The 15,183-nt window shown below is 30.7% G+C and overlaps 1 protein-coding gene across 1 annotated transcript in view; it reads left to right on the forward strand.

Moving 5' to 3' along the window:
• LOC114330441 (calpain-A) overlaps positions 1 to 15,183 on the forward strand; it is a 134,812-nt gene that overhangs the window by 66,173 nt on the left and 53,456 nt on the right. The window contains exons 7-9 of the mRNA XM_028279778.2: positions 421 to 662; positions 4,383 to 4,522; positions 14,803 to 15,008. Of these exons, the coding sequence (XP_028135579.2) occupies positions 421 to 662; positions 4,383 to 4,522; positions 14,803 to 15,008 (588 nt within the window). The remainder of the gene's footprint in view (positions 1 to 420; positions 663 to 4,382; positions 4,523 to 14,802; positions 15,009 to 15,183) is intronic.

Consider the following 15,183-nt stretch of genomic DNA (forward strand, 5'->3'; position numbering starts at 1 on the left):
CACGGGAAAACTTTTAGAGAACTATTCGACAGCAAACATTTCTTGGGGATTTTCTGTCCGGGATTTTTTGTGGGGATATTTTGTCCAAAAAAATTTGTGGGGATTTTTTGTCCGGGATTTTTTGTGGGAATTTTTTGTCCGGGGATTATTTGTCCGGGGATTATTTGTGGGGATTATTTGTGGGGTTTTTTTGTGAGGATTTTTTGTCCGGGGATTTTTTGTCCGGGGATAATTTGTGGGGATTTTTTGTCCGGGATTATTTGTCCGGGGATTATTTGTCCGGACCCCGTTCCAGAGTGCCACTTCTAGGAACTTGGTTACGTAAACAGCAGTTTTTAACAATAACTGTAATAAAGTGCTTAATTATTCAATACGACCAAAGAGAAATGAAAATATAACTAATAAGATTATTAATTGCAGTTCAAAAACCTGGGACCTTCTTCCAGACGAAACTAAAAATAAGTTATTAGTGATAAAGGATGATGGAGAATTTTGGATGCAACACGAGGATTTCATTAAAGATTATAATTTGTTAGAATTTTGTCACCCTAATCCCGACTCACTAGAATATGAAGAAGATGAATCACATAAATGGAACATTTTTATGCTTGATGGCAGTTGGGTTGCAAAAATTAGTAATGGAGGTCAGCCACATAGTACAAGTAAGTATGGTTTGTAGTTGAAACGAGACAAGCATATGTATTATTATTATTTAAAGACATAAGTCTTAAAATGCACAGAAATTGTAAATTTTTTGGATATTTTCGCACTCTTTCTTGTACATTATATTAAATTAATTATAGTCGAGGAAATGAAGCATTTTGGCTCGCAATTTTTTCGTCCAGCATGGATTTACTTGAAATTTTCACAGAAGGTAGGGAATAGTCCAAGGATCATTTTCTATATCATGCCGCTGTACGCTAAAACCTTGGGGGTGGTTGCCACTCCATCTCGGGGGCGGGAATTTTTTATTACATTTTAACCATGTAAATCGATGTAAAAGGTGATTCTAAGAAAAAAATGTTTTTTTAATTTTCTTCGTAAAACTAATATTTTTCGAATTATTCGCGCTTGAAAGTAACAGTTTTTCGATGAAAAAATCGACTTTTTTAGAGGGTTTCTTGAGAATACCTCGAAAAATATGCATTTAATAAAAAAAACTGTAGATATCAAAATTATATCTTTTAGTAATACAAACCAAATTCTTTCTCTGTAATATCTCTAAGACCAATAAAAACCGAGATACGGCATGTTAAAAGTTAGCTTTTTTCGTCAAATGCATAATTTGAAATATTCAAAGTAAAATAACGGAAAAACTTTGCATTTTTAGAGGAAAACTTAAATAATCTTTTTTCAAGCATACAGTAAGCCCTTTTAAAAAATAATAATAAAAAGTTTCTAGCCTAAAAATTAAGCGACTTATGATCAAAAAAATGTCGGTACCTGCTTTTCTCTATGAAAAAATCAGTGAAAACAACCCCCTAACTACCCTCCTAATTAAAATTTGGTCTTCACGTTTCTGTAATTCCTTTTATATTTGTATTATCAATACACCCAAGAAGCTTGACCTATTTAAAAGGCCTAATTTTAGAAAAATTGGAGTTTAAAGAAAAATTAATTTTTAGGAATTTCCCATTCTTCACCTTTTACTTGAAAATATCTCCGAAAATACTGGAGATACGAAAAAAATGATAAACTACTAAATTGTAGCTTTTTTAATAGCTATAATTTTCTTGTGCATAGATTTTCATTACAGTGAACAGCTAGCGAGATATAGCTATTTAAAACCTCTATTTACGAGCAAACACCCCCTTATTCGAGCCGTTTAAACCCACCCTAATTAAAAACTAAGGGATCTTACGCAATTTAGTTTACACAGTCTTATAACTCTTCAAAAATCATACAAAGTCATTTTTAAAAAAACTTTCTATCGTCAAAAATGAAGGAGCTATGTTTATAAAACCAATTTTTTTTTCGAAAAATTCGGATAGTCCGCTTATGGATAATTTTCAATGTAGTATAATACCACAGAATCGGTTCGTATACTGGAAGATGACTAAAAAACTATTTGTATTTGAACATATTTGTAAATTCGTATTTTTGTGTAAATAAATGTTTTTGTAATTCTTTAATTCTACTTTTTTTTTCTGTATAGATCTATTAAAATATCTACTTATAAAAACTGTAATGTTATTAAGGGTGGTTTTTAAGGGTTAAAGTATTATGATATTATTTCCTAAAGTATATAACAATCATTATTTAACCAATCAAAACCAAATTTTACCCATATTAAAGTTTACAATGTTTTTAAATAATTTTTGAAAATAAGGGGTAGTTTACACCCCTAAAAATAATCAACGCCCTCAAGCATGATATAGAATATGAAGTACAGGGTGAGATGATCCTAATCCCAAATTTTTATGTAAATCGATACAAGCCGAAATTATTCTTTCAGGATAAGTAAATTTTTTATATATAGCTCCAACAAGGGCGATTTTAAGGGTTGAAATATTATGATAGTATATCTTGAAGCATAAAACAATCATTATGTAACTAATAAGAACCAAATGTTGACAATATTTAAGTTTAAAATGTTATTTTATAATTTTTTAAAATTAGGGGTAGCTTTCACCCTTAAAAAACCAAAAGCGTACAACGGCTCAATATAGAAAATGAACTAGAGGGTGTAATTACCCTAAACCCAAATTTTTGTACAAATCGATGCTGGACGAAAAAATTGCGAGGTTTTGCCATTTTTTCAGCTTCATGTCCTCCACTATTATGTCTTCTGTTAGTACTGTACCGATGCGGAAACAAAGACATATAGTTACCTACTCATTGCTTAGAATAAAGAGTACATTGGATACTTTCTCCAAGTTCCGTTGGTTCTCTATGTTCGACTTTTCAACTGGACAGTGGCAAGTTTCCAGCTGACTAAGAGAAAGCCATATTTTTGATAGGATCATTCATCTATCATCAAAATAGATAAGAGATAGAAATTAGATACTTAGGCCAGATTGAATCCAATAATGTTATAACAGATTGACCCTGAAAAAGTTAAATGCAATTCAGGAATAACCAGTATCAAATAAAATAAAAATGAATTTAGAATTTTCCTTGGCTTATGAATCCCAGAGAACGGCAGTTCTCGCCAGTGGCGCACAACCCCCCCTACACGCGACACTATATATACACGAAATTTTTGATTTTCTAAATCTGACTTTATTGATAATTGGACCAAATTCCACCTTAAAAGTTTAGGAAAAGACTCGCCCATCCATATGTCAATCATCCATTTTGGTCCAATGGTGCGGATTTTACGGCCCTTCCCATTTAGGGTCTGTTTTTCGTTCTCGTGCCCCAAATTTCAAAAATTTAAGTCCAATCTTTACGGCTTCTGATAGTACTAATCATTGCCTTTCCAACGCATGTTTAATTTTAAAAATCGGTTATATCATTCAAAAGTTACCGAGCTCAGAGGTATGACTCAATTTATATTTAAAAAGGGGAAAATGTTTGTATGTATGTATGTGGAAAAGTTGCACCAATCTGAATTTTTTTTCTGTGTTTGAAGAGGGGGTCACGGCAGATTCAGAACCGGTGTAGTTTGTGACTTTTGACCAGCCATGAGCCAACTATAATAGGACTTGCTAGATACAAAACGGTTTATTTTTTAGGGTATAATATATCTTCGGTTGACGAAGAGACAGGAACCCTCTAAAAACAAATAAGTATTTTTGAAAAATTTTTCAAAAAGTGAAAGATTACAGCATCATCGAGGGTCGAAAGTCTATGAAAACTTCTAGGTATAATGTTTATTTTTGTCAGTTACAGGGGTGAAAAAAGAGAAAATTGAGTGTGATTTTTAATTTCAAGTATATCATTGAACAGATACGTTTTGATTATTCTAAGGGACTTCAGCCTTCGGTAATAATATAATCTTTCATTCTGCGTTTATATTTTCCAAAAACACTTATTAGTTTTATCATGATTCAAAAAATGCATTTAAAAAGAATTCGACAGAAATTTGGGTCTACGCTCTCAAAAAGGAATAAAGTATTATACATTTTTGTAATTATTATTCCAAAATCTTTTAAATGAGATATCACATGATGTACTTTCCCATTAAAAAAAAAATCAAAATTATGCCTATCACCTGAAGAGGCATCGCGTAAAGTTCGAAACATTGATGCTATAAGATACTATAATTATTTTAAAAATCGACCTGTCCGAGCGTTTTGCTTATGTGCTAAAAATAAATAATTTCATGGGGAGAGGTAACACTTATTCCAGTGCACTGTCACTGTATATTATTTTTAATGGTATTTTTTATCCACTTATATATTATTATTTTTATGATTATTATTTTAATCTTTGTTTAGGTTTTTGGCATAACTCGCAATATTTGTTAAAAATAAATGATAGTAGTAATGCTATACACAGAGTAGTAATTGGATTAATGCAGAAGAATAGAAGACTGTACAATCTTCCCAAGATTCCTATAGGATTTGCTGTGTATGAAGTAAGTACCCAAAGATATTTTTAATTGAAAAAATTTACTATCAAAATTATTATGTTTTACCACTGATTGTTAGTTTTAAATTTTACTATTTTGCTCATACCAAAGATTTCCTCTTGTAATTGCTTTATAAATGTCAGTGAATCCATTGCGACCAAATCTATAATACGCTCTAAAAACTTATTCCTTCCTCAACGGTGTTCATTTTTAACAAGGCTAACAAACTATTTTCTTGTGCCATGTCTAATTTACTGTATAAAATAATATTTAAGTTCATTTTTTGCTTCGTGTTAAATTTTAGTTCTGAAACTGTTTTCTTGTGGAATTTTTGAGTTAGATATTATATTTATATGGGATAAGGCCGCAATTGATTGTAATGAAAATTATAGTTCTAAATGTTGTTTGACGTTTCGATTTTCATTTATGTTTTTCTTAAACTGACTCACATTGGCTTCGATTTTGCAGACCAACATCTATATTTTTGGTTGAAAATTCTGTGGGTGGTGTTTTTACCCTCAGGATGATATCAAATTTTGACTATTTTGTATGTTTGTGGATTATTTATTGGTGTTATGTTTGTGTATTATTTGCTTATGTATTATATGTTTATGTATTATGTGTTCCTAACTTTCTTTTGATCCGTTAATATTGATATGTTATTTCTGCTGATTGCTTTTTTGTATTGACAAACAGAGCCTGCTACATTCTGCTGATATGATTGCTGGTTCTTCGATTTCTCTCTTTTTTATGTCTGTTCTTTTCATGATTATTGATGAATGTTTCTATTCTATTCTGTGTTCAGAGCCCCAGGCATATTTTCATATCTCTGATTTGTCGCAGTCCCTGTTTTTGCTGTGTTTCATGCGCGTTTATCCTAACACTTAGTGTTCTTGCTGTTTCTCCTACATAGGAATTGTTGAATTAACAGTGTTCAATTTATCACATGCAAAAAATAATCTTATATTTTTCGCTGTATGGTTTCAATAATTAAGATCCCTAATTTTAAGCCGTTCCTTAAGTCAACTCTGACTAACAGTACCTAGTTCATCCCTCTCAATGCAGACAATGTTTGCTGGATATTTTGTGATAAAAAGATATATTCGATCTCTCCGGTACTACCAGCTTAAGCGCAAAGATAGCTGTTGTGTTAACTCCCGTGTGCAACACATCTATATCAGTTGGACCTGTCTTTGGGTGCCATTACTGTTGATCAAACGCTCTTATTTTCTATGCAAAGACAATAATCCGATATAAAATAACCGCTAATCTGTCAAAAACAATTAAAACTCATGCCAAACAGCTGTGAAAATTTATAATATTCTCTATATTATCATAGTCTCTTTATCAATTTTCATTTAAAGCAGCGACCTAAAAATCCACACCACTGAAATTATAGTAGTAGAAATTATAGCATCTGTAAAAATATTAGTACATTTGGACGTTGAGAGGTGACTTAAATTTTTTTGCAGAAATTGCTTGAAAATAACTCAAATAATAATATTTCAGTTATTCTTCCTCTCAAAAAGGTCCGGAACATTGTTTAAATAATCAAAATATCAAAAAATGAAGGAAAAATTCGATTTTTTTTTGTTTTTTGATTATAACTTTAAAAGTATTCATTTACGAGAAAAGTTGTACTGACATAAAAGTTGCGTAATTAAATTTCCTACAATATACAATTAGTTGCAAATTAAAAAAATAGTCACCCTTGTTGCAAAATAGCAATAATTGCGAAAAAACCATACAAAAACAAGTATTCACATTTTACGTTTTTCAACCATTTATGCTACACTTAGGACGTTCATATTTCATGATGAAAAGTTTTATGATACAGTAAAATAATACTGTAAATTTTATTAAGATCGGTTCAAAAGATTTTGCAAAATAAATTTTGCAATCCAGCTTTCTCGAAAAAAATTAATTTTTTCAAAATGTTACAGGACTGAAAATAAAGCAGATATCAAGTTGACGCCATTGTAGTTAATCGATTTTAATTTTGTAAATTGCAAATGAAAGGTACAGTACACTTCTATAAGCAAAAAAATTCAACTTGCTATCTGCTTTATTTTTAGTCCTCCAACATTAAAAAAAATGAATTTTTTTGTGAAAGCTGGATTGCAAAATTTATTTGCAAAATCTATTAAACCGATCCTAATGAAATTTACAGTGTTGTTTAACTATATCATAACGTTTTTCTGGGTAAAATATGAAGGTCCTAAGTGTCCATAGTGTCCATAGTCCAAGTGTCCATAGTCCAAGTGAAGGCCCATAAATGGTTGAAAAACGTAAAATGCGAATACTTGTTTTTGTATGTTTTGTTTCGCAAATATTGCTATTTTGCAACAAGGGTGACTATTTTTTAAATCTTTAACTAATTCTATATTGTAGGAAATTTAATTACGCAACTTTTATGTTAGCACAACTTTTCTCGCAAATGAATAGTTTTAAAGTTATAATCAAAAAACCAATAAAAAATCGAATTTTTTCTTCATATTTTGACATTTTGATTATTTAAACAATGTTCCGGATCATTTGGGTGGGAGGATAATTCAAATATTATTATCTGAATTCTTTTTAAGCAATTGAATTCTTTTTTTTTATTTTGAGTTATTTTCAAGCAATTTCTGCAAAAAAATTTGAGTCACCTCTCAACGTCCATCTCAAAACAGATGCGTCCTGGACTATAGGTACTAATAATTTTATATATCTACATAGAGCGGGTTGTATCGTCGCCACCGTTAGCGAAATAATTCTGATTCGATTCGACTTTTTTGTACAAAAATACTAAAAAAAACTCCTTATAACAATTCACAGGGTGCCAGGCGGTGCTGTGGTCGAAAAATTGTTTAAATAATTTTTTATAAACAAATTCACAATAATATTTTTTCATTTTTTTTAGATAACTTGGGTCATTCTGGACAAAAAAGGTCTCTTGTTATTTTTCTCTAAAATTGATTGTTGTCGAGTTACATTATACGCGACTTAAAATTTGAAAAATGCGAAAACGGCCATTTTCATGGCTTAATAACTCGATTAAAGCGTTATTAAAGATTATTATTAAAAGTCAAAAAGTAACCAAATCAAAGTTTGAGACCCCTCCTTCAAGATCCTGAAGAAATCTTTGGTACTATTTTATTACAAAGCTATTATTTTCAATTATTAACAATTACCGCTATAGTCCAGGCTATATCGTCGCCCCCGTTAGCGTAATTATTTCAATTAGATTTTTTTGCACAAAGTTACTCAAAAAGAGGTTTTTATAACAAATTCAGAGGACGCCAGGTGGTACCTTGGTCGAAAAATTGTTTAAACAATTTTTTTAAACAAATTCACAAAAATAATTTTTTTACTTCCAACATATGTTTTTTAGATAACTTGGGTCATTCTGAGCAAAAAATATCTCTTGTGATTTTTCTCTAAAATTGATTGTTATCGAGTTATACGCGATATAAAATTTGAAAAATGCGAAAATAGCTATTTTCAAGGCATAATAAATAAGCCTGTCGCGTATAACTCGACAACACTCAATTTTAGAGAAAAATTACAAGAGACTTTTTTTGCTCAGAATAACCCAAATTATCTAAAAAAAATTTGTTCGAAGTAAGAAAATTATTTTTGTGAATTTATTTTGGATACACCCTATGGATTTGTTATAAGGACCTCTTTTTGAGTAACTGTGCAAAAAAATCTAATCGAAATAATTTCGCTAACGGGGGCAACGATACAGCCTGGACTATAGCGCTAATTGTTAATAATTAAAAATAACAGCTTTGCAATAATATAATGACAAACTTTTTTTCAGGATCTTGAAGGAGGAGTTTTAAACTTTGCTTTGATCACTTTCTGACTTTCATAATATAATTTTAATCTTCGACTGGTATATTATTTGACAAATAATGACATGATTTCTAAGTCAGTTAAGTATGATATAATGCCCTAGGGCATTATTTTGAAAAATAACGCCCTAGGGTATTAAATTTAAATAACTAGTTAAATACTGTCAAGTTGACAAATAACAACTTAAGTAAAACTATGGTTACCACAATTACGTTACGACTATTGCTGGTAAATGTACTTATTTGAAAACTAATTGATTCAAAATTCATTCAAATTTTTTGCATATAAAGAATAATTTAGTCAGACATTAAACGTTGCAGGCACCACGGGTATTATAGATAATAACGCTTTCGGTCAACGTATATCCCTCGGGCCTATGGCCCTCGATATATACACCATTGACCTCAAGCGTTATTATCCTTATGGTACCCTTAGTACCTTAATAACTATTAATCGAGTTATTAAGCCTTGAAAATGGCGATTTTTGCATTTTTCAAATTTTAAATCGCGTATAACTCGACAACAATCAATTTTAGAGAAAAATCACAAGAGACCTTTTTTGCTCAGAATGACCCAAATTATCTAAAAAATTTTTGTTAGAAATGAAAATATTGATTTTTTGAATTTGTTTAAAAAAATGTTTTAAACAATTTTCCGACCACGGCACCTCCCGGAACCTTGTGGATTTGTTATAAGGACCTCTTTTTGAGTAAGTTTGTGCAAAAAAATCTAATCGGAATAATTTCGCTAACGGGGGCGACGATACAGTCCGCTCTAACATGTAGGTAGATGCCTATATTGTACACATAAGATATTTTACAGTTGGGTTCTTTGATGTCACTTGTGTGCTGTTAGGTTTTTGTTTTGGGCATACTTAATAGATCTCAGTTTACTGGTTTTTTTGGATATTGTTCTGATGTACTCATTTCCCATCCGTTTTAATTTTTGCGATAAGCCCTTTACAGATGGTACAGTCCATCTAATTTACTTACTGTTGCACGTCATTGTCTACGCCAGAGATCTAAGTTGACATAGTTGCCAAACTATAAAAAAATCCTGATTCCATTTTAAATCAAAAAATATATCACATAATTATTGTAAACGTGGATTATACAACAAAACAAATTAATATACAATGTACTAGTACAAACGTGTTAAAAAATACTACCTACTGAAATTTTTTGATGGCAATAAAATGATGAATTGGTTTATCGAATTTATTTTTAAGGTGATACAGTAGCGATCAACAGGTAGCCAAAACGCGTTCCAAGATTGAGGCTGTAATTTTGAATATTTTTTCGAGATATTTGGCACACGTATTTGTAATATAATAAAGAATGGCGGTACAGAGCCCAATTTGAAAAATATATTAATATGTGGAAATTACTCTGTAAATAAAAACAATATTAAAAAAACGAGTCTGTACCGCCATTAAGAAGAACAAAAAAATACACTTTCTTCAAATAAACTTTTTTATCAGATGCCTAGATTTTCTGTCATTTTGGAACTACTAATGAAATAAAAAATTTTAGTAGTTCCAAAATGACACAAAATCTAGGCATCGGATAAAAAAGTTTATTTGAAGAAAGTGTATTTTTTTGTTCGTCTCAGTGGCGGTACAGGCTCGTTTTTTAATATTGTATTTAATTACAGAGTAATTTCCACATATTAATATATTTTTTAAATTGGGCTCTGTACCGCCATTCTTTATTATATTACGAATACGTGTGCCACATATCTCGAAAAAATATTCAAAATTACAGCCGCAATCTTGGAACGCGTTTTCGCTACCTGTTGATCGCTACTGTTTCCTCTTAAGTAAAATATGTCATTTGGATATTTTTTTAAACTCGATAGATCCTAGGGACATGTCGGTAGATCGGTAGGATCATCACTTTTGTTTGGGAATATCCCAATTGACAAAACGCAATATACACCAACGCCGTCTACAACGAGCGACGAATCAGAGATGCCAGATTGGGGTACTTTCGCCCATTTTTAGGGTAATTTGAAAGCACATGGGAAAATTTTTATAGGTTGAATTGATTGGGGAATTTTTCGGGAGGAAAATTGAGCAAACTGAATTGCAATATAAATGTATGTAACATTAACATTATAACCTATCGAGTATTTGCTTTTGATTAAAAAAACCGAAAAATGGTTTTTGAAACAACCGCTTTTTTTGACCAGTTATAACCGCCAGGTTAAACCTAAACCGTAAGTAAAAAACCGGTATAACCAAAAACCGGTTTTTTGTTCAACAACCGCCATCCCTACCTTGGTTGTTACAAATACAGTTCGCTGGAATAAGTGTTACCCCCCTTATTAACTTATATATTTTTAGCACATAAGAAAAACGCTCGGATAGGTCGATTTTTAAAATAATCATAGTATATCATAGCGTCAATGTTTCGAACTTTACGCGATCCCTCTTCAGGTGACAGGCATAACTTTGTTAACCTCTTCATGTGACACTTCATTTAAAAGCTTTTTTCTACAACCGTGTTAAAAATGCAATTATTAGCACTCCATACGTGCGTTAAAAATGCTACTTTAAGGCACTAGTGCTTTAAAATTTTTATGGCACTGCAATTCGTATTGATCGTATAGGCAATTTTGATGTAATGTCAAAAAAATATAAAAATGGAATGTCAGTTCAAGTAAAAGTTTTTGTAGATATTGTCCTGTAATTACGTTTGTAGAAAAAATATTGTATGATATGCGTGTTAAAAAGTACATTTTTAAGGCAGTCATGTGAATTGCAGAACTCGCTGTCGCTCATTCTGCAAACTTTCACATGCGTGCCTTAAACGTGTACTTTTAACACTTATATCATAAATAACTATTGAAATACTGATTACAAAAATTTATATTATTTTAAGCCTTTCTGAGAGCATATTATGCGCAAAAATTTCGCTCGAATTATTTTTAAATGCGTTCATTTTTTTCGAATACTGAGAAAACCTTAAGTATTTAAAAAAAATTTAAACGCAGAAAGAAATATTACTGTATTATCCATGGTCGAAAGTCCTTGAGAACTTCTATAATATTTATTTTAATAAGTCACAGGGATGAAAAAAAAATAGTCTGATTTTTAATTTTTAATATATCATTCAAAAGAAACTTTTTGTTCATTATAAGGGACTTTCTGCCCTCGGGAATAATGTAGTCTTCTATTTTGCGTTTAAATTTTTTAAAAATACCTATTAGTTATCTCAGAATTCGAAAAAAATAAATGCGTTTAAAAAGAACTCGACCGAAATTTTGCGCCTACGCTCTCAAAAAGGATTAAAGTATTAAACATTTTTGTACTGTTTGAATTTATGCGACGATCCACTGTTCTAAGGATTGGTTGAACAGATGTTGCCAGTTGTATGGTCCTCACTATGTGTATCGTAAGTTATTCAACAGGGCATAGAATATACATGGTTAGAAAATATACGTCAAAGTCAGCGCCTCTATGCGGAAAATCTCGGAACTAAAAATTGATGTGGACCATACAAAGTGAGGTCCCACTTTTTTTTGTAAAAAGACAGTGTTTGTTATCAGTACATGTCTACGAAAAAGTCTTACATTGATTGACTAAGTGAGGTCCGTATACTGGACCTCACTTTGTACAGGACCTCACTTCAACCGCAGTTTCTTTTGATATGTGGCTCACTTCATACGCTGGGAGTCAATATATATATATATATATATATATATATATATATATATATATATATATATATATAAAATGAATAATTTTGGGGAATGCAGTCAATGTGTTTTGGGCTGATTAGAAGAGAAACACTTTGAACTTTTGTCGAGCTTTCGGACAATTTATTTCCTTTATCAAGACAATCTAAAAATACAAATGTTTAAATTTAGATGAAAACTAGAAAAATAACAACTTACTGCTCGTGGTTTACAAAATAACTAACATACTTATAAAAAACATAAAAATTCTTTCTAAAAAATATAAATTGTAAACGTAAATTAATTTTGAAATATGTCAAAAGGACATTAATCAAATGTAGTTAGACTACTTTAATAACTCGATAGATTGGGAAAGAAGTTAGTTAACAGTGTATAAAATAATGATATAAAGATATAAGCAAATTTGAAGTTATAATTATTAGTAAAAAAAAACTGATAGTAATGTAAAACAAGTTGATTTAGAATGTTATAAATATTTTTCTTTTGATACTATTTAGTGAAATAGTATCAAATTATATTCTTGATAAAGGAAATAAATTGTCCGAAAGCTCGACAAAAGTTCAAAGTGTTTCTCTTCTAATCAGCCCAAAACACATTGACTGCATTCCCCAAAATTATTCATTTTGTATTATTAACAGTCACTACATATTAATAATCATATATATATATATATATATATATATATATATATATATATATATATATATATATATATATATATATATATATATATATATATATATATATATATATATATATATATAGCATTGCAAGGTATGCGACCGTTAATTTAAATTTAAAGGTATTCAGCTAGTGAATTCAGAGGTTGAATCGGTCAATTTAGTTGGCAAGTAAATAAAGAAGTCAACTACTTCATTGATATATTGAAAACGTTTCGCTTTACAATTTCGAAAGCTTCATCAGTTCACTACAAATAAAGAATGAAGTCTATAATTATAAATAACCTTAACAAAAGTGATATAATACTTACAAAACAATTTGTAGTATGTTTAAGATGTTAAAACAAAAATTCTACAGATACAACTCATTCTATAACAGCAACTTAACGATACACTACGGAAAAATACACCATGTATTAATGTTCATTGGCTAGTTATTTAATTCGGTGATTTGAATCTCACTGAAGCCTTCATTTGTAGTTGATCACCGTTAGACGAATTAGCGGCAAATGAGATGTTATTTTTCCCTATGCCAAATCCACCCACTAGCCGACGACACGCATGTTTGTAAGATTTATGGCTCAAGCCCTTGAGTAAGAGGTAGAATATTGACTTAACTTATACAGGGGTGTTAGAGAAATTTTTTGTTCGAAGGGTAGAATAATGTGGCAGAATTATTTGAAGCTTTAAATCTCGGAATATGGGTTGTGTTGATTTGTTTGTTATGTAAGATGGGATTTATTGGCAGAATTATTTGAATCTTTGCATCTCAGAATATGGGTTATGTGGGTTATAAAAAAAAAAAAAAAAAATACCGGTGGGCCTGGAAATAGATATGAAAAAACGGACTACTTAGCAATATCGGAAGAATACGTCATGATTTGGCAATAGATAAGTAGGAATAAAAGAAACGGAATTTTAAATTTGGGTTTTGTAATGTCGAAAAACGGAACAGCAGGGGCAGAAATAAAAATGAAAAATATATTGGGACAACAGATCTTGCATCAGACAACTCTATAATGATCTGGAATAAGAACATCAAAGGAAAGAACAAAGAAAAATGTGATGTACCTAATAATTGTACGAAGCATCATGGCATATGCCTCCGAAATTTCGGTCATAAACAAATCAACCCAAAAGCGCATTTCCCAATCGAAATGGAAAACTGGGAAATTGTTGTGGTCTCACAAGAAAGACCAAGTAACCAGTGAGGAGATGAGGAGAGATGCAATGGAAAAATATGCCCTGCAATATAAGGACGAGAGAAGACTGAATGGTACGGCCACGTCTGCGGAGCAGAAAACACATGGATGGCAAGGTGGCAGAATGAAGCCCAAGACGAACAAGAAGAAGAGGACGACCGAGAAAATCTTGAAAAAATGAAGTCGGAGGCTGTGTCTAAGAAAGGAGGCTGTGTCTTTATTTACTTGCCAACTAAATTGACCGATTCAACCTCTGAATTCACTAGCTGAATACCTTTAAATATATATATATATATATATATATATATATATATATATATATATATATAATATTAGTGACGTCATCCATCTGGGCGTAATTACGTAATCGGTGATTTTTTTAAATGAGACTAGGGGTTGTGTGATACCTCATTTAAAAGGTTATTTAATTCTCTCTTTAGTAATATAAACATTAACATAATTATTTATACAGGGTGTACAAAAAAAATTTGTATTAAATTAATTTACACAAAAAGAAGAATGTAAGCAATTGGTAGCAGAAAACTGCTAAGAGACAGGTGGGTGGCAGTTTTAACATTGAATTTAAGAGAAAAACAATGCTTATTTTTCAAATAAACATTTCTTTCCGTTTTCTGACAGCACTCAAATGTATTTTGAAATAAATGAATTACATACATTCTTCTTTTTGTCTGGATTAATTTCATTAAACAAATTTTGCACACCCTGTATAAATAATTATGTTAACGTTTATATTACTGAATAGAGAATTAAATAACCTTTAAAATGAACTATCACACGACCCCTACTCTTATTTAAAAAGTGCAAACTCAAACGTCCTCACTGTATAAATGTATTTATGTTTTAGCTAAAATCCGTTTCTGGACGTTTAACGCATAATTTTTTCTCCTCAATTAAACCTATATATATTAGAGAACCAGAGAACAATACACAGGTTACGGGACACATAGATTTACCAAAAGGATCCTACTGCATAATACCATTTACAGATGAACCACAAGCAAGCTGTGAATTTCTTTTAAGGGTTTACTCTACTGTTACATTTGATGTTAAGTAAGTGGAACTCAATTTTTTTAAGCAAGTACATAATATTCAGAAAAAATATTTTTCAAGCATGGAAAATAGTAGATAAAATGATAAGATGTAAAATTATAAGTTTAAAACATTACAGAAAATTAGTTGACAAAAGTCTATAAATCCTTATCCTTATATACTACTACATGTCGGT

The sequence above is a fragment of the Diabrotica virgifera genome, chromosome 6, assembly GCF_917563875.1.
Source record: "Diabrotica virgifera virgifera chromosome 6, PGI_DIABVI_V3a".
Lineage (NCBI taxonomy): Eukaryota > Metazoa > Arthropoda > Insecta > Coleoptera > Chrysomelidae > Diabrotica > Diabrotica virgifera.